The sequence below is a fragment of the Carettochelys insculpta genome, chromosome 34, assembly GCF_033958435.1.
Source record: "Carettochelys insculpta isolate YL-2023 chromosome 34, ASM3395843v1, whole genome shotgun sequence".
In the NCBI taxonomy this organism is placed as follows: Eukaryota; Metazoa; Chordata; order Testudines; family Carettochelyidae; genus Carettochelys; species Carettochelys insculpta.
This window is the reverse complement of record NC_134170.1, coordinates 21,238-48,260: the sequence shown is the minus strand read 5'-3', so window position 1 is coordinate 48,260 and position 27,023 is coordinate 21,238. Positions and strand designations below refer to the sequence as shown.

At 64.5% G+C, this 27,023-nt stretch overlaps 1 protein-coding gene across 1 annotated transcript; it reads left to right on the top strand.

Moving 5' to 3' along the window:
- On the top strand, window positions 1-26,343 carry POLR2A (RNA polymerase II subunit A). The gene is made up of 29 exons (XM_074982942.1): window positions 1-254; window positions 5,259-5,391; window positions 6,646-6,782; window positions 8,031-8,204; window positions 8,275-8,556; window positions 9,997-10,158; window positions 10,665-10,885; window positions 10,968-11,100; window positions 11,278-11,402; window positions 11,504-11,714; window positions 12,641-12,850; window positions 12,943-13,111; window positions 13,846-13,940; window positions 14,187-14,390; window positions 14,973-15,195; window positions 16,031-16,214; window positions 16,670-16,841; window positions 17,314-17,419; window positions 17,534-17,739; window positions 19,951-20,175; window positions 20,379-20,625; window positions 21,018-21,118; window positions 21,438-21,542; window positions 22,015-22,197; window positions 22,628-22,831; window positions 22,938-23,124; window positions 24,036-24,149; window positions 24,369-24,518; window positions 24,599-26,343. Exons 1-29 carry the CDS (start codon window positions 165-167, stop codon window positions 25,753-25,755), a joined length of 5,910 nt encoding a protein of 1,969 aa, XP_074839043.1. The 5' UTR covers window positions 1-164; the 3' UTR covers window positions 25,756-26,343.
- The last annotated feature ends 680 nt before the right edge of the window (window positions 26,344-27,023 follow it).

Sequence of the window (27,023 nt, the reverse complement as noted above, 5' to 3'; positions counted from 1 at the left end):
GGTGCGTCGCGGGGGCGCGCGCGAGCGAGGGCGCGCCTGTGACGTATAGGGGTCACCCCCCCGGTGCGAAAGAAAAAGGGGGGGGGGGGGCCGGTGAGGGAGGGGGAGACGGTTCCTGCCGCCGGAGGCCGCCGCCGGGGCGCGGCCGCGTCACGTGACCCGCCATGCACGGGGGGCCGCCCTCCGGGGACAGCGCGTGCCCGCTGCGCACCATCAAGCGCGTGCAGTTCGGCATCCTCAGCCCCGACGAGATGGTGCGTGCCCGGGGGCGAAGGCCGCGCGGGGGGGCCTGGGGGCGGGGCGTGCTTGGGGGTGCATTGCACGGGGGGGTGCATCGCACGCGTGTGCTTGGGGGTGCATTGCACGGGGGGTGCATCGCACGCGTGTGCTTGGGGGTGCATTGCACGGGGCACAGTTGCATGTGGGGGCGCATTGCACTAGGGCTGCATTGCACGGGGCACGGGTGTTTTTGCAGGTGCATTGCACGGGGGCACGTTGCACGGGGCACAGTTGCATTTGGAGGTGCGTTGCACTGGGGCACAGGTGAGTTTGGAGGTGCATTGCACAAGGGGGTGCGTTGCACGGGGCCCAGTAGCATGTCAGGCGGATTGCACTGGGGTTCCATTGCACAGGGTGCCGGTGAGTTTGGAGGTGCGTTGCACAAGAGGGTGCGTTGCACGGGGCCCGGTAGCATGTCAGGCGGATTGCACTGGGGTTCCATTGCACGGGGTGCCGGTGAGTTTGGAGGTGCGTTGCACAAGAGGGTGCGTTGCACGGGGCACTGTTGCGTGTGGGGCGGATTGCACTGGGATTGCATTGCACGGGGTGCGTATGAATTTGGAGGTGCGTTGCACAGGGCACGGTTGCATTTGGAGGTGCATTGCCATGGGGTGCATTGCACAGGGCGCAGGTGAGTTTGGAGTTGCGTCGCATAAGAGGGTGCGTTGCACGGGGCACCGTTGCGTTTGGAGGCACACTGCACCGGGGGTGCATTGTAGGGGGCGTGGATGGGTTTGGAGGTGTGTTGCACTAGGGGGCCCATTGCACGGGGCATGGGTGTGCTCGGAGGTGTGTCACGCTAGGGGGTCCGTTGCATGGGGTGTGGGTGAGTTTGGAGGTGTGTTCTGTGGGGTGCGGATGAGTTTAGAGATGTTGCACAGGGCACAGGTGTATGGTGGATGTGTTGCGTGAGCTGCAGGTGTGTTTGGAGGCGCATTGCTCTGCAGGTGCATTGCACGGTGTGTGGGTGTGTTTAGCAGTGTGTTGCACTAAGAGGTGACTAGCAAGGGTTGCGGGTGTGTTGCGTGGGGTACAGGTGTCTAGCCGTGGGTCAGGTTGCATTACACTAGCAGGTGCGTTGTACAGTGGAAGGGTGTTGTGTAACGTTGCCTACAGGTGTGATCACAGTGCATTGCACTAGAGGGTGCATGATGTGCTGGTGTGCCTTGCACTAGAAAGGGGATTGCCTGGCGTAACGGTGGCTAAGAGTTTGTTGAGGGGGTGTGGCGTTGTGGAAAGTGACTTGGGGTCTCTTGGGCGTGATCGGTGTGCGTTGCACAACGCTTAGTGATGTGTTGGTGTGGTGTTGCCTTTTGGGAAGCGCATCACACTGACCGGGGGTCGGGGGGGGTTGTGACCTGTTGCAGGAGGCAGTGGGTGGAGCCATGCACAGGGGGAGGGGCTCACCTGGGGCTCTTCTCCCTTGCAAGGGCAGGGTAGAGGTGGCAAGATTGCATTGTGGGTCAGCAACGCCCCTTGGCCGCTCCAGTTGTCCCACCCCCCCCTTTGTGACTTCGGCTGCCTTCCGTGGAGGCTGGAAATCTATTGGGGTGCGTTTCCAAGAGTGGTCCACGCATCCCAGTGCAAATAAAATTTATTCCGCCCTTGGAAGCCTTGCCGGGCGCTTAATCAAATTAAAACTCTGGTCAGGGGCAAAGACTGCCCTGACCCGAGTTTTCGGAAGCCCAGGTTGCAAACTGGGGGAATTGATGTAAGAGCTTCACGTCCAGCTTGGAAAATGGTATAGCTGGACTCGGCGTATCGTAAATCGATTTTGGGTGATGGGCGAAACTCTCCTAATACTTTCAGGCTTGGGCTCTGTTGATGGAACGCAGCCTTGCTGGGCAGAGGGTCTCCTGCTGAAAAAAGCCCGTGTGTAATGCTCAAAAGTTGATTTAAAAGAATTTGGTTTGTCAGGATCAGAAGTCCGGTGGCACCTTAGTGACTCAGGTTTACTGGAGCGTAATTTCTTATTTTTGCCCTTACAGGCTCCCCTTTTGCTAGGTTTTTCAGGTGTCTTATTTTGCAAAGAAGGAGAAAGAAATCGCCTGAATGGACAAGTCAGGTCCTGCTAGGACGGTTAGCAACCCCAGAATGAAGTCTTAAAATTAAGTACAAACCCAAACCAAAATCTCAATCTAACAGCTGCAAGAAGAATAAAGTAAATAGGGAAACAGGAAAGCAAATAGGATGTTAGGAATAATTAAAAAAGGGATAGACCGTGAGACGAAGCGTATCTTATTTTCCCTATATAAAACTATGGTGCTCCCACATCTTGAGTACTGCGTGCAGATGGGGTCTCCTGACCTCAAAAAAGATATACTGGCGTTAGAAAAGGTTCAGAAAAGGGCGACTAAAACGATGAAGGGTTTGCAACGGGTCCCAGATGAGGAGAGGCTGGAGAGACTGGGACTTTTTGGTTTAGAAAAGAGGAGTTTGAGGGGCGATATGATAGAGGTATATAAAATCGTGAATGATGTGGAGAAAGCGAATACAGAAAAGTTATTTATTTGTTCCCATAACAGTACTAGAGGACACCAAATGAAATTAATGGGTAGCAGGTTCAAAAGTAATAAAAGAAAGTTTTTCCTCACACAGCGCACAGTCGACCTGCGGAACTCCTTGCCGGAGGACGCTGTGAAGGCCAGGACTCTAACAGAGTTTAAAAAAGAGCTCGGTAATATTTGGAGGTTAGGTCCATAGATGGCCATTAGCAAGGGGTAAGGTATGGTGCCGAGCCTTTTGCCGATGGCAGGAGACAAATCACTTGATCGTTGTCTTCAGTTCACCACCTCTGGGGCACCTGGCACTGGCTACTGTCGGCAGACAGAATACTGGGCTAGATGGACCTTTGGTCTGACCCAGTATGGCCGTTTTTATGTTCTTAATGGTTTATGGTATTCTTTTGTATAATAATAGGACAATTTGGCTCTGAAAAAGTCAGTCGTTCCTTGGCGCTTAAACATTTTTATGAAAAAGGAACGTAAAACTAATTGGGCATGGCAAAAGATTTTCTGATCTTGCGGTTTTATAAATTAGTAATTTTTGCCGAAAAGTGTTGAGGAATAAAAATAACGTTGCCGGGGTATTTTTCAGGGGAAGAGGGCTTTAGCAGCTTTCGATCGCAAATCTGCTTCATATAAGGAACGATACTGGGGTGCTGGGTCCTCGTAGCTTCAGTATCAGGTTGATTTTTGTGAACCTGACTTGCGTCAACGCAATTCGAATCGACTGTTTCGGGACGAGTTGCTTGAAAGCTGTGCTATCATGAATGAACTGTAAATACTAATACACGCAAAGTTCCTAGCTAATTTTCGGACGCGCACAATTTCAGTCTAAGTACGTGAGTATTTTTGGTATGTGGAGAATTTCAATCGAAGTACCTTGGTATTTTTGAGAGAGGCAATTTCAGTCCAACTATCGTGAGTATTTTTGGTGTACACAGAATTTCAATCGAAGTATCTCAGTATTTTTCAGATACAATTTCAATCGAACTACCTGAGTGTTTTGGTAGACGCACAGTTTCAACCGAAGTTCCTGAGTGTTTTATAGACACTCACAATTTCAATCTAAGTGCTTTAAGCTGTTTGACACACACGCAATTTTTGTCTAAGTTCCTGGGTACAATTTCAATCAAAGTACATGAGTACTTTTGATATACGCACAAAATTTCAATCCTGGTATCTGAGTGTTTTAGCGCACACACAATTTCAGCCTAAGCACCCGGCTATTTTGATACACACACAATTTCAGTTTAAGTACCCAGGTATTTTTTTTTGGGTACACATATAATTTCAGTCTAAAAACCTGTGAGTGTTTTTGGTACACACACAATTTCAGTCAAAAACCCAGGTATTTTTTGGCACATGCATAATTTCAGTCTAAGCACCCAGGTATTTTTTTGGTACGCTCATAATTGCAGTGTAAGAACCTGGGTATTTTTTTTTCCTATGCTCATAATTTCAGTGTAAGGACCCGGGTATTTTTTTTGGTACATGCATAATTTCAGTCTAAGAAGCTGAGTGTTTTTTTTGTGTACACACAATTTTGGTCTAAGAACCCGGCTATTGTTGTTTTTGGTACACACATTATTTCGGTCTAAGAACCCCGGTATGTTTTTGGTAGAGTCATAATTTCAGTCAAAGCACCCAGGTATTTTTTTGGTACGCTCATAATTTCAGTCTAAGAACCCGGGGTTTTTTTGGTACACACATAATTTCAGTCTAAGAGCACAGGTATTTTTTTTTTGTACACTCATAATTTCAGTTTAAGAACCTGGGTATTTCTATTTGGTGTACACATAATATCAGTCAAAGAACCCGGGTATTGTTTTTTTTGGTGTACACGCAATTTGTCTAAGAACCCGAGTATTTTTTTTGGAACATTCATAATTTCAGTCGGAGTACCCGGGTATTTTTTTTGGTACATGCACAATTTCAGCCTAAGCACCTGAGCATCTTTGGTACAGGTACAATTTCATAGCTAATATTTTAGCAGGAAAATTACCGCCGGCACCAGCTTTTTTCCGTGGCACACCTATTCCCTCCAGTGTTGAACGGGCTGCAGTGGGCAAAACGCTTCTGTAAGTGGTGTGGAAGTTACCCGCTTTCTGCCTCCGCCAGAGCGGCTTCGTGTGGCTTTCCGAGAGGGCCCTGGAACAGCTGTGGTGCGTGAGGGCCCCCGGCAGGGTTAGCGCAGGGAACTCATCCCGGTTTGGGGCTGAGCGGAGGGAGAGGATCTGAGGACACAGCAACATCTGCGGAACTCGGTGCTGCAGGAAACTGGCTGAGCCTCAGTTGCACAAGCTGGGAAATGGGCGCATTGTTTGGGGGCACTGCTGGAATTTAAGAAACTAGCCTGCTGGGGCAGTGCAGCCATAAGCCCCTGTGGGCATGTCACCTGGCGGCCATCTTGAGGCCTGCCTCAGTTTACCCCCTTGTCCCTCACTGACCCTTGGTCTGCTTTGCCCCCCTTGCTAGAAACGGATGTCGGTGACAGAGGGGGGGATCAAGTACCCCGAGACAACGGAAGGGGGCCGCCCCAAGTTGGGCGGCTTGATGGACCCCCGGCAGGGAGTGATTGAGAAGACAGGCCGGTGCCAGACGTGTGCAGGTGAGAAGGGAAAGGATCTGCTGGGGGCCGAGACCCTGGGGTGGGGTTGGGGGGACTCTGGGCTGCCTAGAGGGGCCAGGCCCTGCCCCATTCCCTGCCCCTGAGCCGGCCAGTCCTGCCCTGGGCCAGGGGGAGCCGGCGCCCCTAGAGGGGCCAGGCCCTGCCCCATTCCCTGCCCCTGAGCCAGCCAGTCCTGCCCTGGGCCGGGGGGAGCCGGCGCCCCTAGAGGGGCCAGGCCCTGCCCCATTCCCTGCCCCTGAGCCGGGGGAGCCGGCGCCCCTAGAGGGGCCAGGCCCTGCCCCATTCCCTGCCCCTGAGCCGGGGGAGCCGGCGCCCCTAGAGGGGCCAGGCCCTGCCCCATTCCCTGCCCCTGAGCCAGCCAGTCCTGCCCTGGGCCGGGGGGAGCTGGCGCCGCTAGAGGGGCCAGGCCCTGCCCTATTCCCACCCCCTGAGCCAGCCAGTCCTGCCCTGGGCTGGGGGGAGCTGGCGCCGGCGCCCCTAGAGGGGCCAGGCCCTGCCCCTGAGCCAGCCAGTCCTGCCCTGGGCCGGGGGGAGCCGGCGCCCCTAGAGGGGCCAGGCCCTGCCCCATTCCCTGCCCCTGAGCCAGCCAGTCCTGCCCTGGGCCGGGGGGAGCCGGCGCCCCTAGAGGGGCCAGGCCCTGCCCCATTCCCTGCCCCTGAGCCGGCCAGTCCTGCCCTGGGCTGGGGGGAGCCGGCGCCCCTGGAGGGGCCAGGCCCTGCCCCATTCCCTGCCCCTCAGCCAGCCAGTCCTGCCCTGGGCCGGGGGAGCCGGCACCCCTGGAGGGGCCAGGCCCTGCCCCATTCCCTGCCCCTGAGCCGGCCAGTCCTGCCCTGGGCCGGGGGGAGCCGGCGCCCCTGGAGGGGCCAGGCCCTGCCCCATTCCCTGCCCCTGAGCCGGCCAGTCCTGCCCTGGGCCGGGGGGAGCCGGCGCCCCTGGAGGGGCCAGGCCCTGCCCCATTCCCTGCCCCTGAGCCGGCCAGTCCTGCCCTGGGCCGGGGGGAGCCGGCGCCCCTGGAGGGGCCAGGCCCTGCCCCATTCCCTGCCCCTGAGCCGGCCAGTCCTGCCCTGGGCCGGGGGGAGCCGGCGCCCCTGGAGGGGCCAGGCCCTGCCCCATTCCCTGCCCCTGAGCCGGCCAGTCCTGCCCTGGGCTGGGGGGAGCCGGCGCCCCTGGAGGGGCCAGGCCCTGCCCCGGCCCCGGCCCCATGCGGCAGGCTCAGGGCGGCTCTCCCCGCAGGGAACATGACGGAGTGCCCGGGGCACTTTGGGCACATCGAGCTGGCCAAACCCGTCTTCCACGTGGGCTTCCTGGGCAAGACCATGAAAGTTCTGCGTTGCGTCTGCTTCTTCTGCTCCAAGCTGCTGGTGGACGCGGTGAGCTGGGCCTGGGCCTGGGGTGCAGGGGGTAAGGGCGGCTGGGGCTGGGCGGGAGCTGCAGAGGGGGTAAGGGAGGCCAGGCCAAGCTTGGGCTACAGGGCGGAGCTACAGTACAGTGGGGGCGTGGCCATATGTGGGGGGCGTGGCCACAGCAAATGTGGGGGGGGAAAGAGTGGGTCTGTGTCCCCCCTTCCCAGTATTCTCTGTCCAGGGCGGAGCTGCATTAAAGCTGGGGGGCGTGGCCATATCAGGGGGCGTGGCCATATCAGGGGGCGTGGCCACAGCTGACCTGGGGCAATGGTGGGCCTGGGTCCCCCCTTCTGTATCCAGGGCGGAGCTTTATTAAAGGTGGGGGGCGTGGCCATATCAGGGGGCGTGGCCACAGCTGACCTGGGGCAAGGGTGTGCCTGGGTCCCCTGCTTCTGTATTCAGGGCGGAGCTTTATTAAAGGTGGGGGGTGTGGCCATATCAGGGGGCGTGGCCACAGCTGACCTGGGGCAATGGTGGGCCTGGGTCCCCCCTTCTGTATCCAGGGCGGAGCTTTATTAAAGGTGGGGGGCGTGGCCTTATCAGGGGGCGTGGCCACAGCTGACCTGGGGCAATGGTGGGCCTGGGTCCCCCCTTCTGTATCCAGGGTGGAGCTTTATTAAAGGTGGGGGGCGTGGCCTTATCAGGGGGCGTGGCCACAGCTGACCTGGGGCAATGGTGAGCCTGGGTCCCCCCTTCTGTATCCAGGGGGGAGCTTTATTAAAGGTGGGGGGCGTGGCCATATCAGGGGGCGTGGCCACAGCTGACCTGGGGCAATGGTGGGCCTGGGTCCCCCCTTCTGTATCCAGGGCGGAGCTTTATTAAAGGTGGGGGGCGTGGCCATATCAGGGGGCGTGGCCACAGCTGACCTGGGGCAATGGTGGGCCTGGGTCCCCCCTTCTGTATCCAGGGCGGAGCTTTATTAAAGGTGGGGGGCGTGGCCATATCAGGGGGCGTGGCCACAGCTGACCTGGGGCAATGGTGGGCCTGGGTCCCCCCTTCTGTATCCAGGGCGGAGCTTTATTAAAGGTGGGGGCCGTGGCCATATCAGGGGGCGTGGCCACAGCTGACCTGGGGCAATGGTGGGCCTGGGTCCCCCCTTCTGTATCCAGGGCGGAGCTTTATTAAAGGTGGGGGGCGTGGCCGCAGCTGCCCTGAAGGGGGGGAGGGAGGGCCTGGCTGCCCCCCTTAGCTCACCGCCTGCCCCCCGCCCCGCAGAACAACCCCAAGATCAAGGACATCCTGGGGAAGTCGAAGGGGCAGCCCAAGAAGCGCCTGACCCACGTCTACGACCTGTGCAAGGGGAAGAACATCTGCGAGGGCGGGGAGGAGATGGACCACAAGTTCGGGGTGGAGCAGCCCGAGGGGGACGAGGACCTGACCAAGGAGAAGGTAAGGGGGGCGGGCCGGGCGGGGGGCCGGGCCGGGCCGGGCCTGAGCTGACCGGGGCTCCCCGCCGCAGGGCCACGGGGGCTGCGGGCGTTACCAGCCCCGCATCCGGCGCACGGGGCTGGAGCTCTACGCCGAGTGGAAGCACGTCAACGAGGACTCGCAGGAGAAGAAAATCCTGCTCAGCCCCGAGCGGGTGCACGAGATTTTCAAGCGCATCTCGGACGAGGAGTGTTTCATCCTCGGCATGGACCCCAAGTTCGCCCGGCCCGAGTGGATGATCTGCACCGTCCTGCCCGTCCCGCCCCTCTCCGTCCGGCCCGCTGTGGTCATGCAGGGCTCCGCCCGCAACCAGGTGGGGCTCGCGGGGGGGCAGGACGCCTGGGGTCTCTCCCCGGCAGCGGGGTTGGTGGGTAGAGCAGGGGTGGGAGCCAGGACTCCTGGGTTCTCTCCCCGGTGCTGGGAGGGCAGTGGGGGCTGGCGGTTATAGCAGGGGCTGGGAGCCAGGACTCCTGGGTTCTCTCCCCGGCGCTGGGAGGGCAGTGGGGGCTGGCGGTTATAGCAGGGGCTGGGAGCCAAGACTCCTGGGTTCTCTCCCTGGCGCTGGGAGGGCAGTGGGGGCTGGTGGTTAGAGCAGGGGCTGGGAGCCAGGACTCCTGGGTTCTCTCCCTGACGCTGGGAGGGCAGTGGGGGCTGGTGGTTAGAGCAGGGGCTGGGAGCCAGGACTCCTGGGTTCTCTCCCCGGTGCTGGGAGGGCAGTGGGGGCTGGTGGTTAGAGCAGGGGGGTGGGAGCCAGGACTCCTGGGTTCTCTCCCGGGTGCTGGGAGGGCAGTGGGGGCTGGTGGTTAGAGCAGGGGCCGGGAGCCAGGACTCCTGGGTTCTCTCCCTGGTGCTGGGAGGGCAGTGGGGGCTGGTGGTTAGAGCAGGGGCCGGGAGCCAGGACTCCTGGGTTCTCTCCCTGGTGCTGGGAGGGCAGTGGGGGCTGGTGGGTAGAGCAGGGGGTGGGAGCCAGGACTCCTGGGTTCTCTCCCCGGCGCTGGGAGGGCAGTGGGGGCTGGTGGTTAGAGCAGGGGGGTGGGAGCCAGGACTCCTGGGTTCTCTCCCCGGTGCTGGGAGGGCAGTGGGGGCTGGTGGTTAGAGCAGGGGCTGGGAGCCAGGACTCCTGGGTTCTCTCCCTGGTGCTGGGAGGGCAGTGGGGGCTGGTGGTTAGAGCAGGGGGTGGGAGCCAGGACTCCTGGGTTCTCTCCCTGGCGCTGGGAGGGCAGTGGGGGCTGGTGGTTAGAGCAGGGGCCGGGAGCCAGGACTCCTGGGTTCTCTCCCTGGTGCTGGGAGGGCAGTGGGGGCTGGTGGGTAGAGCAGGGGGTGGGAGCCAGGACTCCTGGGTTCTCTCCCTGGCGCTGGGAGGGCAGTGGGGGCTGGTGGGTAGAGCAGGGGGTGGGAGCCAGGACTCCTGGGTTCTCTCCCTGGTGCTGGGAGGGCAGTGGGGGCTGGTGGGTAGAGCAGGGGGTGGGAGCCAGGACTCCTGGGTTCTCTCCCTGGTGCTGGGAGGGCAGTGGGGGCTGGCGGTTATAGCAGGGGGGCCGGGAGCCAGGACTCCTGGGTTCTCTCCCTGGTGCTGGGAGGGCAGTGGGGGCTGGCGGTTATAGCAGGGGGGCTGGGAGCCAGGACTCCTGGGTTCTCTCCCTGGTGCTGGGAGGGCAGTGGGGGCTGGTGGGTAGAGCAGGGGGCGGGGGGCCAGGACTCCTGGATTCCCCCGGGAGTGACAGCCCCCCCCGTCTCCGGCTGCCCCCCGCAGGATGACCTGACCCACAAGCTGGCGGATGTGGTGAAGATCAACAACCAGCTGCGGCGGAACGAGCAGAACGGGGCGGCCGCCCACGTCATCGCCGAGGACGTGAAGCTGCTTCAGTTCCACGTGGCCACCATGGTGGACAACGAGCTGCCCGGCCTGCCCCGGGTGAGCGCCGCCTCGGCAGCACGGCATGCTGGGAAGGGCCCTTCTCCCCTGGCGTGCTCCCCCACCCCCCATGCCAGGGCAGGTCCTCCCTGGGGGCTAGATCGGTGCCTCCAGTGCAGCAGTGCATGCTGGGATACGGGTGGGCCACTTGGGCTCCTGGTGTCATGTTGCATGCTGGGAGAAGCAACTGGGGCCTGTCCCTGGTGGGCTCTAGGGGCAGTGATGCATGCTGGGAGTTGTAGTCCGTGGCTGGCCGGGGGGGGTTTCCATGTTGCATGCTGGGAGTTGTAGTCCCTGGCTGGGCTGGGGGGGGTTTACATGTTGCATGCTGGGAGTTGTAGTCCCTGGCTGGCCGGGGGGGGTGTCCATGTTGCATTCTGGGAGTTGTAGTCCCTGGCTGGGTTTGTGGCATGCTGGGATTTGTAGTCCTTGGTTCTGCGCCTGGCTGGCCGGGGCGTGGGGTCCCCCCCTAACGCCCCTCCCCTCTCCTCCTCCCCTCCCCGCAGGCCATGCAGAAGTCGGGGCGGCCCCTCAAGTCCCTGAAGCAGCGGCTGAAGGGGAAGGAGGGGCGCGTGCGGGGGAACCTGATGGGCAAGCGGGTGGACTTCTCGGCCCGGACGGTCATCACCCCGGACCCCAACCTCTCCATCGACCAGGTGGGGGTGCCCCGTTCCATTGCCGCCAACATGACCTTCGCCGAGATCGTCACGCCCTTCAACATCGACAGGTGGGGGGGGCGCCGCTGCCCGGCGGGGGGGGTCTGGGGGCAATTGTGCCCCCCCCCCCGCAGCTAATCCTCTCCCCCCCAGGCTGCAGGAGCTGGTGCGCCGCGGTAACAGCCAGTACCCGGGAGCCAAGTACATCATCCGGGACAACGGGGACCGGATCGACCTGCGGTTCCACCCCAAGCCCAGCGACCTCCACCTGCAGATCGGCTACAAGGTGAGGGGCTGCCCCCTTGCCCCCCCGTGGCAGAGCTGGGGGGGATCCCGGTGCCGGCCGGGGAGGGGGGTTACAACCGAGGGAGCGTTCGGGAGGCTGCCGATGGGGGGTGGGGGCTGGGCTCTGTGGGGCTGCCCCCCCCCCCCCCCCCCGGCTCACCCCTGCTCCCCCACCCAGGTGGAACGCCACATGTGCGACGGCGACATCGTCATTTTCAACCGCCAGCCCACTCTGCACAAGATGTCCATGATGGGCCACCGGGTCCGAATCCTGCCCTGGTCCACCTTCCGCCTCAACCTCAGGTGAGGGGCCGGGGCTGGTGCTTCCCCCCGCCGCCGGGGGTCGGGTCCCAGCACCCCCGGATCTGTCACATGGGCTCTGTCCTCTCCCCCCCTCACCGCAGCGTCACCACCCCCTACAACGCCGACTTCGACGGGGACGAGATGAACCTCCACCTGCCCCAGTCGCTGGAGACCCGGGCCGAGATCCAGGAGCTGGCCATGGTGCCCCGCATGATCGTCACCCCCCAGTCCAACCGGCCTGTCATGGGGATCGTCCAGGACACGCTCACGGCCGTCCGGAAGTTCACCAAGCGGGACGTCTTCCTGGAGAGGGTGAGCCGGAGCTGGGACGGGGCCTCAGGAGGTCGGCGGGTCCGGCCCCCTGCCCAGAGCAGGAGCAACCCAGCTCCACCTCTAGGGCTGGAGATCCCCCCCACCGCTCTGGGGACCCCGCCCCAGTGCCTCACCGCCCTCCTGGGGGGAGACTTTTTCCTCCTCTCCGACCCCCACCTCCCCCACCGCGACGTGAGCCCATCACTCCTCGTCCTGCCCCCCGGCACCCCCGAGAACAGCCCCTTCCCGGCCTCGTCAGAGCCCCTGCAGGGAGGTGAAGGCGGCCATCAAACCCCCTCGCTCTTCTCTTTTGCCAACTCACCACGCCCCAGTCCCTCGGCCTCTCCTCGCCGGCCACCTGCTCCAGCCCCCGGCGCATTTTGGTTGCCCTTCGCCGGCCCCTCTCCAACGCCCCCACGTCCCTTCCGCACTGGGGGGCCCAGAACCGGACACAACCCTCCAGCGCCGAGGAGAGGGGACCAACCACTTCTCCAGCGCTGCTGGAAATGCTCCTCCGGACGCAGCCCCATGCGCCGGTCGCCTTCTCGGCTACAGGGCCCCACTGGGGGCTCCTCTCCGGCCCCTCACCCACCGCGACCCCCAGGGCCTTCTCTGCCGCCCGGCTCCTTAGCCCTGGTGCCCCTGCACCTTCCCGCTGGGCGTGGGGGGGAGCTCAGGGGACAAGCCCCCAGCGGAGCCCTGTGGGGGTCCAGAATTGGTACCCTGTCAAAGATCCTCCCTGTTCTGGGTCTGAAACCGGTGTCCCCCAAGAGGAGGGGCGCGTCCCTGGGCCTCACTGGGGAAGGAGGGGGGGTCTCTCGCTGCGGGGGGTTGGGGGCATGTTGGCCGAGGGGTCTGGAGATGCGGTGGGGCTGTTAGAGGGTCCGGCTGGGTAGTGGGTATTTCTCACCCCCGGCTCCCGGCAGGGCGAGGTGATGAACCTGCTCATGTTCCTGTCCACCTGGGACGGGAAGGTGCCCCAGCCGGCCATCCTGAAGCCGCGCCCGCTGTGGACCGGCAAACAGATCTTCTCGCTCATCATCCCCGGCCACATCAACTGCATCCGCACCCACAGCACCCACCCCGACGACGAGGACAGCGGCCCCTACAAGCACATCTCGCCCGGCGACACCAAGGTACCGGGGGCGCGCGCGTGCGTCCGTCCGTCTCTCTCTCTCTCTCTCTCTCCCCACACCGGCCTGACCGCCGCCTCTGCCTCCGCCGCCAGGTCATCGTGGAGAACGGGGAGCTGATCATGGGGATCCTCTGCAAGAAGTCGCTGGGCACCTCGGCCGGCTCCCTCGTGCACATCTCGTACCTGGAGATGGGTCATGACACCACCCGGCTTTTCTACAGCAACATCCAGACAGTCATCAACAACTGGCTGCTCATCGAGGGTGAGGCCCCCTGCTCCAACCCCAGCCCCCACTGCCCTCCCAGTGCAGGGAGAGAACCCAGGAGTCCTGGCTCCCGCCCCCTGCTCCAACCCCAGCCCCCACTGCCCTCCCAGCGCTGGGGAGAGAACCCAGGAGTCCTGGCTCCCACCCCCTGCTCCAACCCCAGCCCCCACTGCCCTCCCAGTGCTGGGGAGAGAACCCAGGAGTCCTGGCTCCCACCCCCTGCTCTAACCACCAGCCCCCACTGCCCTCCCAGCGCTGGGGAGAGAACCCAGGAGTCCTGGCTCCCACCCCCTCCTCCAACCCCAGCCCCCACTGCCCTCCCAGTGCTGGGGAGAGAACCCAGGAGTCCTGGCTCCCACCCCCTGCTCTGACCACCAGCCCCCACTGCCCTCCCAGCGCTGGGGAGAGAACCCAGGAGTCCTGACTCCCACCCCCTGCTCTGATCACCAGCCCCCACTGCCCTCCCAGCGCCGGGGAGAGAACCCAGGAGTCCTGGCTCCCACCCCCTGCTCTAACCACCAGCCCCCACTGCCCTCCCAGCGCTGGGGAGAGAACCCAGGAGTCCTGGCTCCCACCCCCTGCTCTAACCACCAGCCCCCACTGCCCTCCCAGCGCCGGGGAGAGAACCCAGGAGTCCGGGTTCGTGGCCCTGTTCTGCTGCTGCCCTGAGCCTGTGGGGAGCAGCGCCCCCACCCCCCGCGGCCTGGCTCTGACCCCACCCGTGTCCCCAGGCCACACGATCGGCATCGGGGACTCCATTGCCGACGCCAAAACCTACCAGGACATCCAGAACACCATCAAGAAAGCCAAGCAGGACGTCATTGAGGTGCCGAGCCGGGGGGGCAGAGGAGAGGTCCTGGGGGGGCCGGGTGGTGCGTCTGGGGGGTCGTGAAGCACCAGCAGTGGGGCTGGGGGCAAGTGTCAGGGCTGGCAGTGGGTCGGGGGGGGGCCAGGCGCAGGGTGTGCGGGGGAGTGGGGGAGCTGGCAGGGGCTGGAGGGCAGGAGCCAGGTGTGGGGCTGGGCCGCGAGGCCCTGCCCCGGCTCACCCCCGCCCCGCCCCACGGCGCGGCAGGTGATCGAGAAGGCGCACAACAACGAGCTGGAGCCGACGCCGGGGAACACGCTGCGGCAGACCTTCGAGAACCAGGTGAACCGGATCCTGAACGACGCGCGCGACAAGACCGGCTCCTCCGCCCAGAAGTCGCTCTCCGAGTACAACAACTTCAAGTCCATGGTGGTGTCGGGGGCCAAGGGCTCCAAGATCAACATATCCCAGGTGGGCTCTGCCCCCGGGTGTGGGGTGTGTGGGAGGGGCCTGGCTGGGCTCGGCCCCCGGGCGTGGGGTGTGTGGGAGGGGCCTGGCTGGGCTCCGCCCCCAGGCGTGGGGTGTGTGGGAGGGGCCTGGGTGGGCTCCGCTCTCTGGAGTGGGGTGTGTGGGAGGGGCCTGGCTGGGCTGGGCTCTGCCCTCTGGATCCTGGGAAGGGCCTGGCTGGGCTCTGCCCCGGGAGTGGGGAGTGGGGGTCAGGCTGGGCTTCACTCCGCCCCCTGGAGTGTGGGAGGGGCCTGGCTGGGCTCAGCTCCGCCCCCTGGAGCAGGGAGCACCCATCATGGTCTTGGCCTTTGCCAGGTCCACCCCCCAGAGCGCCAGTTGCACACCCTTCCTGGCTGGAGAGGGCCGCCCAGCCCCGCCCCCCGCTGGTGGTGGTTCACCTCCTCCCTAGGGGCTGTGGGGCTGGGCGTGGGGGCAGCAGAGCCCCCAGCGGACTTGGGAGCCGGATGCCCAGTGCCCCCCGGGAGCAGGTGTGGGGGACAGGAACGGGCTCTGCCCCCCGGCGCTCAGGTGTGCTCTGCCCCCCAGGTCATTGCGGTGGTGGGGCAGCAGAACGTGGAGGGGAAGCGCATCCCCTTCGGCTTCAAGCACCGCACGCTGCCCCACTTCATCAAGGACGACTACGGCCCCGAGAGCCGCGGCTTCGTGGAGAACTCTTACCTGGCCGGGCTGACGCCCACCGAGTTCTTCTTCCACGCCATGGGCGGGCGTGAGGGCCTCATCGACACGGCCGTCAAAACGGCCGAGACGGGTCAGTGGGGAGCATGGGGTCCCCGCGTCACCGGCCGCCGCGCCCCAGAGGTGGGCGCATGTCGGGGCCAGGCAAGGGGTCCCCGCGTCACCGGCCGCCCTGCCCCAGAGGTGGGCGCATGTCGGGGCCAGGCGAGGGGTCCCCGCGTCACCGGCCGCCCCGCCCCAGAGGTGGGTGCATCTCGGTGCGGGGTCCCCATCACCGGCCGGCGTGCCCCAGAGGTGGGCGCATATCGGGGCCAGGCAAGGGGTCCCTGTGTCACCGGCCGCCCCGCCCCAGAGGTGGGCGCATGTCGGGGCCAGGCGAGGGGTCCCCATGTCACCAGCCGCCGCGCCCCAGAGGTGGGCGCATCTCGGTGCGGGGTCCCCGTCACCGGCCGCCCTGCCCCAGAGGTGGGCGCATGTCGGGGCCAGGCGAGGGGTCCCCGCGTCACCGGCCGCCCTGCCCCAGAGGTGGGCGCATGTCGAGGCCAGGCGAGGGGTCCCCGTGTCACCGGCCGCCCTGCCCCAGAGGTGGACGCATGTCGGGGCCAGGCGAGGGGTCCCCCATCACCAGCCACCCTGCCCCAGAGGTGGGCACATCTCGGCGCCGGGCGAGGGGTCCTCCACCGTCAGCTGCCCAGCTCCGACTCCACCTCGGTTTTCTTTCCCTCCCTCGCTCCCTGCGGGGAGGACGCCCCCCCAGGTTCCCACACTGTCGTCTTCTGTATTGGGAACAAAACGGGCCCTTGCGGGTGACACGGCCGGTGCCGGTGGGGGCCCCGTGTTGCTGTGGGGTGCAGTGTCTCAGGGATCCCGCAGGCGGGGGCCCTGACTGTGCCTTCCCCGCCCCCCAGGCTACATCCAGCGGCGTCTGATTAAGTCTATGGAGTCGGTGATGGTGAAGTACGATGCCACGGTGCGAAACTCCATCAACCAGGTGGTGCAGCTGCGCTACGGGGAGGACGGGCTGGCCGGAGAGAGCGTCGAGTTCCAGAACCTGGCCACTCTCAAACCCTCCAACAAGGCTTTCGAGAAGAAGTGAGTGACCCCCCCCCCCCCAGAGGTGGGCGCATCTCAGCGCCGGGCGAGGGGTCCCCGTGTCCTCAGCCGCCCCTCCCCAGAGGTGGGCGCATCTCGGCACCGGGCGAGGGGTCCCCGTGTCCCCGGCCTGCCCCAGAGGTGGGCACATCTCGGCACCGGGCGAGGGGTCCCTGTGTCACCGTCCACTCTGCCCCAGAGGTGGGCACATCTCGGCCCCGGGCGAGGGGTCCCCGTGTCACTGGCCGCCTCTCCCCAGAGGTGGGCACATCTCGGCCCCGGGCGAGGGGTCCGCGTGTCCCTGGCCGCCCTGCCCCAGAGGTGGGCGCGTTTCAGTGTGGAGAAGCTCGTTTGGGCTGGGGGTGTAAGCAGTTCACAGCTGTGTTGAATGGGAGATCCCCCCCCTTCCCCAAAGCTCTCTCAGCTGGGCCCCCCCCACCCCCCGAATCGTGCAGGTTCAAGTTCGACTACACCAACGAGCGGGCGCTGCGGCGCACCCTGCAGGAGGAGATGGTGAAGGACATCCTGAGCAACGCCCACATCCAGAACGAGCTGGAGCGGGAATTCGAGAAGATGCGCGAGGACAGGGAGGTGCTGAGGGTCATTTTCCCCACCGGGGACAGCAAGGTGAGCAGTGTGGGGCAGACCCCCAGAGTCCTGGTACCCAGCCCCCACTGCCCTCCCAGCGCTGGGGAGAGAACCCAGGAGTCCTGGCTCCCAGCCCCCTGCTCTAACCACCAGCCCCCACTGCCCTCCCAGCGCCGGGGAGAGAACCCAGGAGTCCTGGCTCCCGGCCCCCTGCTCTAGCCACCAGCCCCCACTGCCCTCCTAGTGCCGGGGAGAGAACCCAGGAGTCCTGGCTCCCGGCCCCTGCTCTAACCACCAGCCCCTACTGCCCTCCCAGCGCTGGGGAGAGAACCCAGGAGTCCTGGCTCCCGCCCCCTGCTCTACCCACCAGCCCCCACTGCCCTCCCAGCGCCGGGGAGAGAACCCAGGAGTCCTGGCTCCTGGCCCCACCACCTGACCCGCTGTCCCTGCTCCCTCAGGGCCCTGGGGGTCAGGGGTGGGGTCTGTCCTGAGCCATGCGCCCTCTCTGCAGGTGGTGTTACCCTGTAACTTGCTTCGTATGATCTGGAACGCCCAGAAGATCTTCCACATCAACACCCGCCTGCCCTCTGACTTGCACCCCATCAAGGTGGTGGAAGGTGAGGCAGCGTTGCCCCTCGGCCTGCTGGGATAGCCGGGGGTTTTGGTGGGGGCGGTATCTCTGGGGGCAGGGCGACCCAGGGCCTGTCTGACCCCCCGCCCGTCCACCCCAGGCGTGAAGGAGCTCAGCAAGCGGCTGGTGATCGTCAACGGGGACGACCCGCTGAGCCGGCAGGCCCAGGAAAACGCCACCCTCCTCTTCAACATCCACCTGCGCTCCACCCTCTGCAGCCGCCGCATGGTGGAGGAATTCCGCCTCAGCGGCGAGGCCTTCGACTGGCTGCTGGGAGAGATCGAGTCCAAGTTCAACCAGGCCATCGTGAGTGGTGGGGGGGGGCTGTGGGGCCCGGCGGGGAGCGGCTGTCCCAGGGGAATGGTTGAAAACCAGGTCCCGACCGGGGCGTGCGTCTGTCAGGTGAACCAGCAGTTCCTTGGCCGGCCGGAAGTTACGTGAGCAAAGTTGGGTTCTGCAGCTTCTAATCCCGTACGTTCCTCGCCCAGACGGGAGGTTACGGAAACCCGTCTCAGCCCGTCCCCCCAGGGTCTTCCAGCCGCGTCCCCAGGTCAACGTGTGTTATGGGGTTCTGGGGTCCCCCAAGCTCCGCACCCCGTCCGCAGGCAGGAGAGTCTCTCACTCAGCAGGAGAACAGCGGGTTTATTAGCCGACAGGACACAGCATCGTTCAGAGGAGTCAGTACAGCAGGCAGAGACAGCCAGTCCAACCCATGTTGGGGAGAGGAGGCCCCGAGGGGCCCCCAGAGCTGGGGCCTGGGCCCCTCCTTTGTCTCTCTCTCCCAGCCCAGACTCACTGCTTCCAACTCCCAGTTCCAATTCAAACCCCTCAGGCTCCACCTCCTCCTTTGTCTGCAGCCCAGAGGTGTCACCTGGTCGTCAGGGTTACCCTCAGCAGGAGCGACACACACACACACACACACACACACACACACACACACACACACACACACACACACACACACACACACACACACACACACACACACACACACACACACACACACACACACACACACACACAGAGACAGACAGACAGGTATCCCCCACTCCATCACAACGTGTCCCTCAGATCTGACCCCAAACCCCACGCCAGATCCACCCAGGTTCTTCCAGCCCCAAAGGGACCAGCCCTGTCCCCAGGTTAACGTATCTCTCAGATCTGACCCAAACCCCACGCCAGATCCACCCAGGTTCTTCCAGCCCCAAAGGGACCAGCCACGTCCCCAGGTCAACGTATCCCTCAGATCTGACCCCAAACCCCACGCCAGATCCACCCAGCTTCTTCCAGCCCCAAAGGGACCAGCCACGTCCCCAGGTCAACGTATCCCTCAGATCTGACCCAAACCCCACGCCAGATCCACCCAGGTTCTTCCAGCCCCCAACGGGACCAGCCCCATCCCCAGGTTAACGTGTACCTCAGATGTGACCCAAACCCCACGCCTCGCCAGTCCTTTATAATCCAACATCAAAGAGTTTAGTAAGAAATAACAGGCTGAGAGAGAACTTAATGCAGCTAAGGAGACGGGCGGCAGAAAAGGCCCTGGGGGTCGCGGTGGGTGAGAGGCCGGAGAGGAGCCCCCAGTGGGGCCTTGTAGCCGAGAAGGCGACCGGCACATGGGGCTGCGTCCGGAGGAGCATTTCCAGCAGCGCTAGAGAAGTAGTTGGTCCCCTTCCCTCAGCACTGGGGAGGCCCCGGCTGGAGGGTTGTGTCCGGTTCTGGGCCCCCCAGTGCAGAAGGGACGTGGGTGCGTTGGAGAGGGGCCGGCGGAGGGCAACCAAAATGCGCCGGGGGCTGGAGCAGGTGGCCGGTGAGGAGAGGCCGAGGGACTGGGGCGTGGTGAGTTAGCAGAAGAGAAGAGCGAGGGGGGTTTGCTGGCAGCCTTCACCTCCCTGCAGGGGCTCTGACGAGGCCGGGGGGAGGCTGTTCTCGGGGGTGCCGGGGGGCAGGACGAGGAGCGATGGGCTCACGTCGCGGTGGGGGAGGTGGAGGTCGGAGATGAGGAAAAACTCTCCCCCCAGGAGGGCGGTGAGGCACTGGGGCGGGTTCCCCAGAGCGGTGGGGGAGATCTCCAGCCCTAGAGGTGGAGTCAGGTTGGTCCTGCTTTGGGCAGGGGCCGGACCCGCCGACCTCCTGAGGTCCTGTCCAGTCCTAGGAGTCTACGCCCGCTATAGTCGACGCGAACACCTCACGAGGTCGCCTTCCACGGCGCTTCTTGGTTACGTTCGCAGCTCCCTGACGAGCCCGCAGGTGCAATTTCACCTCCCCACAGGGTACGGGCGTAGGAGGAGCAGAAACCAGTCCAGCCGCTCGCCCCTTTTCAGTGAATGGCTCGATCGGTTTCCTCGCTGGGGAAACTGAGGCGCGCTACCGCAGGGAAGCGGAGGGCGCATGCGGCAGAATTCCCTGCAAAGTTAGGGTCGTGAAAACGATGGTGGAAGAGGGTGAGCACGTGGTACCGTCGTGCAGAGGTGGGAGGGGTCTCCGGCCCTGGCTCTGACGCCGTCCCGCCCGCAGGCGCACCCGGGGGAGATGGTGGGAGCCCTGGCGGCCCAGTCGCTGGGCGAGCCCGCCACCCAGATGACCCTCAACACCTTCCACTACGCCGGCGTCTCGGCCAAGAACGTCACGCTGGGCGTCCCTCGGCTGAAGGAGCTGATCAACATCTCGAAGAAGCCCAAGACCCCCTCTCTCACCGTCTTCCTGCTGGGGCAGTCGGCCCGGGACGCCGAGCGGGCCAAGGTAAGCCCCTGGGGGGGGGCGAGGGGGGGGTCCCCGGTTCTAATTCAAACCAACCAGGCTCCTCCGTTCTGTTTCCTGGAGGGGAAAGGGCTCCCCTGGTCGCTGCTGCTGGGCCTGGGGAAACTGAGGCACGTTACTGCGGGGAAGTACAGGACACGCGCCGGAAGCGGGGGATAAAACTCCCACCCCGTCTCTCCCCCCAGGATATCCTGTGCCGGCTGGAACACACCACCCTGCGCAAGGTGACGGCCAACACGGCCATCTACTACGACCCCAACCCGCAGAGCACGGTGGTGGCGGAGGACCAGGAGTGGGTCAACGTCTACTACGAGATGCCCGACTTCGACGTCAGCCGCATCTCGCCCTGGCTGCTGCGGGTGGAGCTGGACCGCAAGCACATGACGGACCGCAAGCTCACCATGGAGCAGATCGCTGAGAAGATCAATGCGGGTACCGGGCCGGGGGGGGCCCCGAGTTTTCCCTACCCACGCCTGGGGGGCCTGAGATGTTCCTTACATCCCCTAGTTTCTCCTTTGAGGCACTGACCCAATCCACACTCATGCTCCAGGGCTGCGACCTACAGGGGTCAGGAAGGATTAGTGCAAAACAAGCCGACAGATGAGGGGGTTTTCGTCTCTGAGTCCACCCCACAGCGGGAGATAGGTTATGGGGCGGTGAGTGAGCAGGGCTTCCCAGTTGCTGGGCCTGGCCTGCTTTCAGCCAGGGTCGGGATGGGGAAGGAGATCCCCACCTCAGGTCAGGTCAGGAGGGATTTCTCTGCTGGTGGGGCACGGAGTGGGGGGGGCCTCGGGGGTGACTGACTGCTCCCCTCTCCGGCCCAGGCTTCGGTGATGACCTCAACTGCATCTTCAACGACGACAACGCGGAGAAGCTGGTGCTGCGCATCCGTATCATGAACAACGACGAGAACAAGATGCAGGAGGTGGGTGCCTGGGTCTGCCTTGAGGGCTAGAGCGGGTGCAGGTCGCATCTGCGGCTAACCATAGAGGTGCTGGAGGACTGACTGACTGATGGGCTGCTAATATTTGTTTCCACTATAGAGACTATGGCAAAATGAATGCTAGAAAGGCTGTTTTTAAGGGCTTCTTGGTCTTTAACCATAGCGATGTTGGAGGACTGATTCCGGGGGTGTGGGAGGTAGTTGGAGACGGACTTAACCAGCAGGGGCTGCTCTGGCCTGTCTTCGTTCCTCTTGTCTGCTCCCGGCTGTGCTCAGCTGTAACGGTTTCCATTTCCTGCAGGAGGAGGAGGTGGTGGACAAGATGGACGACGACGTCTTCTTGCGTTGCATCGAGTCCAACATGCTGACGGACATGACGCTGCAGGGGATCGAGCAGATCAGTAAGGTGAGGAGCGAGGGGTCCCCGTGTCACTAGCCGCCCCGCCCCAGAGCTGGGCGCATCTGGGCGCCGGGCGAGGGGTCCCCGTGTCCCCGGCTGCCCCGCCCCAGAGGTGGGCGCGTCTCAGCGCTGCGAGAGGAGGCCCCGTGTCTCCGGCTGCCCCACCCCAGAGGTGGGCGCTTCTGGCAAAGGGCGAAGGGTCCCCGTGTCCCCGGCTGCCCCGCCCCAGAGGTGGGCGCATCTCGGCACTGCGAGAGGAGGCCCCGTGTCCCCGGCTGCCCCGCCCCAGAGGTGGGCGCTTCCGGCGCCGGGCGAAGGGTCCCCATGTCCCTGGCTGCCCCGCCCCAGAGGTGAGCGCATCTCAGCGCCGGGCGAGGGGTCCTCGTGTCCCCGGCTGCCCCACCCCAGAGGTGGGCGCGTCTCGGCGCTGCGAGAGGAGCCGGGCGCGGTGCTGAGCTGAGCTGTCCTGCCCCCCCAGGTGTACATGCACCTGCCGCAGACGGACAACAAGAAGAAAATCATCATCACGGAGGACGGGGAGTTCAAGGCGCTGCAGGAATGGATCCTGGAGACGGACGGGGTCAGCCTCATGCGCGTGCTGAGCGAGAAGGACGTGGACCCCGTGCGCACCACCTCCAACGACATCGTGGAGATCTTCACCGTGAGTCGGGGCGCCTGGGTCCTGTCCCGCTCGGCCGCCGGGGGCTGGGGGTTAGAGCAGGGACTGGGCGCCCGGACTCCTGGGTCCGCTCTGGGAGGCAGTGGGGGCTGGTGGCTAGAAGGGGGTGGGAGCCTGGACTCCTGGGTCCGCTCTGGGAGGCAGTGGGGGCTGGTGGCTGGAGGGGGGTGGGAGCCCGGACTCCTGGGTCCGCTCTGGGAGGCAGTGGGGGCTGGCGGGGGGTGGGCGCCCGGACTCCTGGGTCCGCTCTGGGAGGCAGTGGGGGCTGGTGGCTGGCGGGGGGTGGGCGCCCGGACTCCTGGGTCCGCTCTGGGAGGCAGTGGGGGCTGGTGGCTGGCGGGGGGTGGGCGCCCGGACTCCTGGGTCCGCTCTGGGAGGCGGGGCGCCTGCTCACGGGGTGCCGGTGCCCCAGGTGCTGGGGATTGAGGCGGTGCGCAAGGCCCTGGAGCGGGAGCTCTATCACGTCATCTCCTTCGACGGCTCCTACGTCAACTACCGGCACCTGGCGCTGCTGTGTGACACCATGACCTGCCGCGGCCACCTCATGGCCATCACCCGGCACGGCGTCAACCGCCAGGACACCGGGCCCCTCATGAAGTGCTCCTTCGAGGAGACGGTGAGTGGGGGCTGGCCGGCCGCTGCCCCCCGGCCTACCGCGGGGTGGGGGGATCCCTGGGGTCCTGCCCGGGACGCGCCCCCTGACCCCCGGCGCCCCCCTGCAGGTGGACGTGCTGATGGAGGCGGCGGCCCACGGGGAGAGCGACCCCATGAAGGGGGTCTCGGAGAACATCATGCTGGGTCAGCTGGCGCCCGCCGGCACCGGCTGCTTCGACCTGCTGCTGGACGCCGAGAAGTGCAAATACGGCATGGAGATCCCCAGCAACATCCCGGGGCTGGGCGTGGGCGTCCGTGAGTACCGGGCCGGACGCCTGGGTTCTCGCCCCGGCGCTGGGAGGGCAGTGGGGGCTGGTGGTTAGATGGGGGGGGAGCCAGGACTCCTGGGTTCTCGCCCCGGCGCTGGGAGGGCAGTGGGGGCTGGTGGTTAGAGCAGGGGGCTGGGAGCCAGGACTCCTGGGTTCTCTCCCCGGCGCTGGGAGGGCAGTGGGGGCTGGTGGGTGGAGCAGGGGGTGGGGGCCAGGACTCCTGGGTTCTCGCCCCGGCGCTGGGAGGGCAGTGGGGGCTGGTGGGTAGAGCAGGGGGTGGGAGCCAGGACTCCTGGGTTCTCTCCCCGGCGCTGGGAGGGCAGTGGGGGCTGGTGGTTAGAGCAGGGGGCTGGGAGCCAGGACTCCTGGGTTCTCTCCCCGGCGCTGGGAGGGCAGTGGGGGCTGGTGGGTGGAGCAGGGGGTGGGGGCCAGGACTCCTGGGTTCTCTCTCTGGCGCTGGGAGGGCAGTGGGGGCTGGTGGTTAGAGCAGGGGGCTGGGAGCCAGGACTCCTGGGTTCTCTCCCTGGTGCTGGGAGGGCAGTGGGGGCTGGTGGGTAGAGCAGGGGCCAGGAGCCAGGACTCCTGGGTTCTCTCCCTGCTGCTGGGAGGGCAGTGGGGGCTGGTGGTTAGAGCAGGGGGTGGGAGCCCGGACTCCTGGGTTCTCTCCCCGGCGCTGGGAGGGCAGTGGGGGCTGGTGGTTAGAGCAGGGGCAGGGAGCCAGGACTCCTGGGTTCTCATCCGAGGGTTGCTCCTTGTCTGTGCCTATGCTGGTGTGGGGTGCGGGAGGACGGTGGTGGGTGCAGGTGCCCCTCGTGGGGGGCAGCCCTGAGCCCCCTGGTGTAACTGACTTTGGGGCTCCTTCCCCCCCAGCCCTGACGCTCTTCTCTCTCCCCACAGCCACCGGCATGTTCTTCGGATCCGCCCCCAGCCCCATGGGGGGGATGTCGCCGGCCATGACCCCCTGGAACCAGGGGGCCACCCCGGCCTACGGTGCCTGGTCCCCGAGCGTCGGTGCGTGGGGGGAGTGTCGGGGGGCGGGGGTAACGCTGGGTCTCCCTCGGCCTGGGGGTGTCCCCGGGGAGGGGGTGGGGGCCCCCCGGAGGGGCAGAGCTGTACTCCTGGCGGGGGGTGAAAGTGCCCCCGATCTGAGGCACGCCGTGGGGTGGAGGTTGTCTCCTGTGGGCCCCACTTCTCCCCCCATAACCTGCCCCCCCTTTGCTCTCCCCCCAGGCAGCGGCATGACCCCCGGGGCGGCCGGTTTCTCCCCCAGCGCCGCCTCCGACGCCAGCGGCTTCAGCCCCGGCTACTCCCCAGCCTGGTCCCCCACCCCTGGCTCGCCCGGCTCCCCAGGGCCTTCCAGCCCCTACGTCCCCTCGCCAGGTGAGTGTCTGGGCTTGGCCCCCCGTCCCCCAGCGCCCCCCGTCCCCTCTAACGGCCCCCTTTCTTCCTGCCCCCCGCAGGTGGGGCCATGTCCCCCAGCTATTCTCCGACGTCGCCGGCGTACGAGCCCCGATCGCCCGGCGGCTACACCCCCCAGAGCCCCAGCTACAGCCCGACGTCCCCCTCCTACAGCCCGACGTCCCCCTCCTACTCCCCGACCAGCCCAAACTACAGCCCCACCTCTCCCAGCTACAGCCCCACCTCTCCCAGCTACAGCCCGACCAGCCCCAGCTACAGTCCCACCTCTCCTAGCTACAGCCCGACCAGCCCCAGCTACAGCCCAACGTCGCCAAGCTACAGTCCGACCAGTCCTAGTTATAGCCCAACTTCGCCAAGTTACAGCCCGACCAGCCCTAGTTACAGCCCGACTTCGCCTAGCTACAGCCCCACTAGCCCAAGCTACAGCCCGACTTCGCCTAGTTACAGTCCCACCTCTCCTAGCTACAGCCCGACTTCGCCTAGCTACAGTCCCACCTCTCCTAGCTACAGCCCAACCAGCCCCAACTACAGCCCGACATCTCCCAACTACACCCCGACCAGCCCCAGCTACAGTCCGACATCTCCCAGCTACAGTCCCACCAGCCCCAACTACACACCGACTTCACCAAACTACAGCCCCACCTCTCCCAGCTACAGCCCAACCAGTCCCAGTTACAGCCCGACTTCGCCTAGCTACTCACCTTCCAGCCCCCGTTACACCCCACAGTCGCCCACCTACACCCCCAGTTCTCCCAGCTACAGCCCCAGCAGCCCCAGTTACAGCCCGACCAGCCCCAAATATACCCCGACCAGCCCCTCCTACAGCCCCAGCTCGCCGGAGTACACCCCGACTTCTCCAAAATACAGTCCCACCTCTCCGAAGTATAGTCCCACCTCTCCGAAGTACAGCCCCACCTCACCAACCTACAGCCCCACCACCCCCAAGTACAGCCCCACTTCCCCAACCTACTCTCCGACCTCCCCTGTCTACACCCCCACTTCTCCCAAATACAGCCCAACCAGCCCCACCTACAGCCCCACCTCGCCCAAGTACAGCCCAACCAGTCCCACCTACAGCCCCACTTCACCCAAGGGCTCGACTTACTCCCCCACGTCGCCGGGCTACAGCCCCACCTCGCCAACCTACAGCCTCACCAGCCCAGCCATCAGCCCCGACGACAGCGACGAGGACAACTGAGCCGGCGGCCAGCAGGAGGGCCTGCCCAGGGCCTCGTCTCGCAATCTGGGGCGCGTGATCTCTGGGGTGTGGGGGCTGACCCCTGGAGTTCTTTAATGGCCAATCCGGGGAAGGGGACGGATCCCTGAACCCCCCAAAGATGGTGGAATGGCTGCCCATTTTTGATTCTTGTAGATACATTTAGACTACCTAGCGGGTGGGACGGGTGATGCGGGGACCCCCTCCAACTGCAAGGGCAAGAGGCCTGTCCCCTTACCTTAGTTTGAAGCCTTTCCTCCCTGCGCTCGGAGCTGTACGTCGCCAGGCGCCGGTTTCTCGGACCCCCACGGCTGCGTTCTAGGGGGACAAGCTCGTCCGAAGGGAACTTGGAGTCGTGGGGACGCGAGAGTGTTTTTAACCACTGCAGGACCCCCCCCCCAGCGCTGCCGGGTGTGATTTCTCCCGGCTTTTACCGAGACGTTGCCGTGGGGCTGGCGGTATGTATGTTGGGGGAGGGCGGTAACCCCCCCGTTTGGATTTCTTTTGGTGCCGGTTGGCAAAATTAAATGTACCTGGGTGAACGGGAAATAAAGGTTTTACTAATTTTCATCAGTGTGTGTGTGTGGGAATCAAACCAACGGGGCCGGGGAGACAGCTGGGGAAAGAACCCAGGAGTCCTGGCTCCCCGTGCCCCTGCTCTAACCACCAGGCCCCACTGCCTCACCCAGAGCCAAGGAGTCCTGGTTCCCCCCCACTCCCCCCCGACAAGGTGAGGCGGGATGGAAGGGCATGTGTGCCTCGGTTTCCCTGGGTGTGGGGGGGGTCAAATCCAGTGGCAGCCAGTAAAAAATTTTGGCTCTGCCTCACTGCTGCTCTAACCAGTAGGCTGCCTGACTTCAGCCCCATGGAGACTGGGGGGTGTGAAGGAGTTCCCTGGGGGGTGGGGAGAGGGTGGTTTTAGCTCTGTGTCCAGAGCTCCCCTGGCTGCAGCCCTCTCCCCCGTGCCTGGGGCTTTGTGTGGGCTGCTGCCTCCTGTGTGTCTTAGCCCCTGTACTGCCTGCAGGGGATTGCCCACTGCCCAGGGACCAATCAGCAGGAGGGGGAAAGCTTGCAGGGGCAGGTTCGGAGCCCGGACTCCTGGGTCCTTCCCACCCACAACCACTCACCGTACCCCACTGCACCACCCAGAGCCAGGCAGAGAACCCAGGAGTCCTGGCTCCGACCCCCACTGCCCTCCCACCACCAGGGAGAGAACCCAGGAGTCCTGGGGCTGAGCCCCTGCCCTCCTC

What these genes read in the sequence shown, in the direction of transcription:
- POLR2A (XM_074982942.1), top strand. Translation starts at nt 165, where the DNA reads ATGCACGGGGGGCCGCCCTCCGGGGACAGCGCGTGCCCGCTGCGCACC. An exon ending in CGTCAAAACGGCCGAGACGG is followed by an intron (nt 15,196 to 16,030) that starts GTCAGTGGGGAG and finishes CCCGCCCCCCAG; the next exon opens with GCTACATCCAGCGGCGTCTG. An exon ending in CCCCATCAAGGTGGTGGAAG is followed by an intron (nt 17,420 to 17,533) that starts GTGAGGCAGCGT and finishes CGTCCACCCCAG; the next exon opens with GCGTGAAGGAGCTCAGCAAG.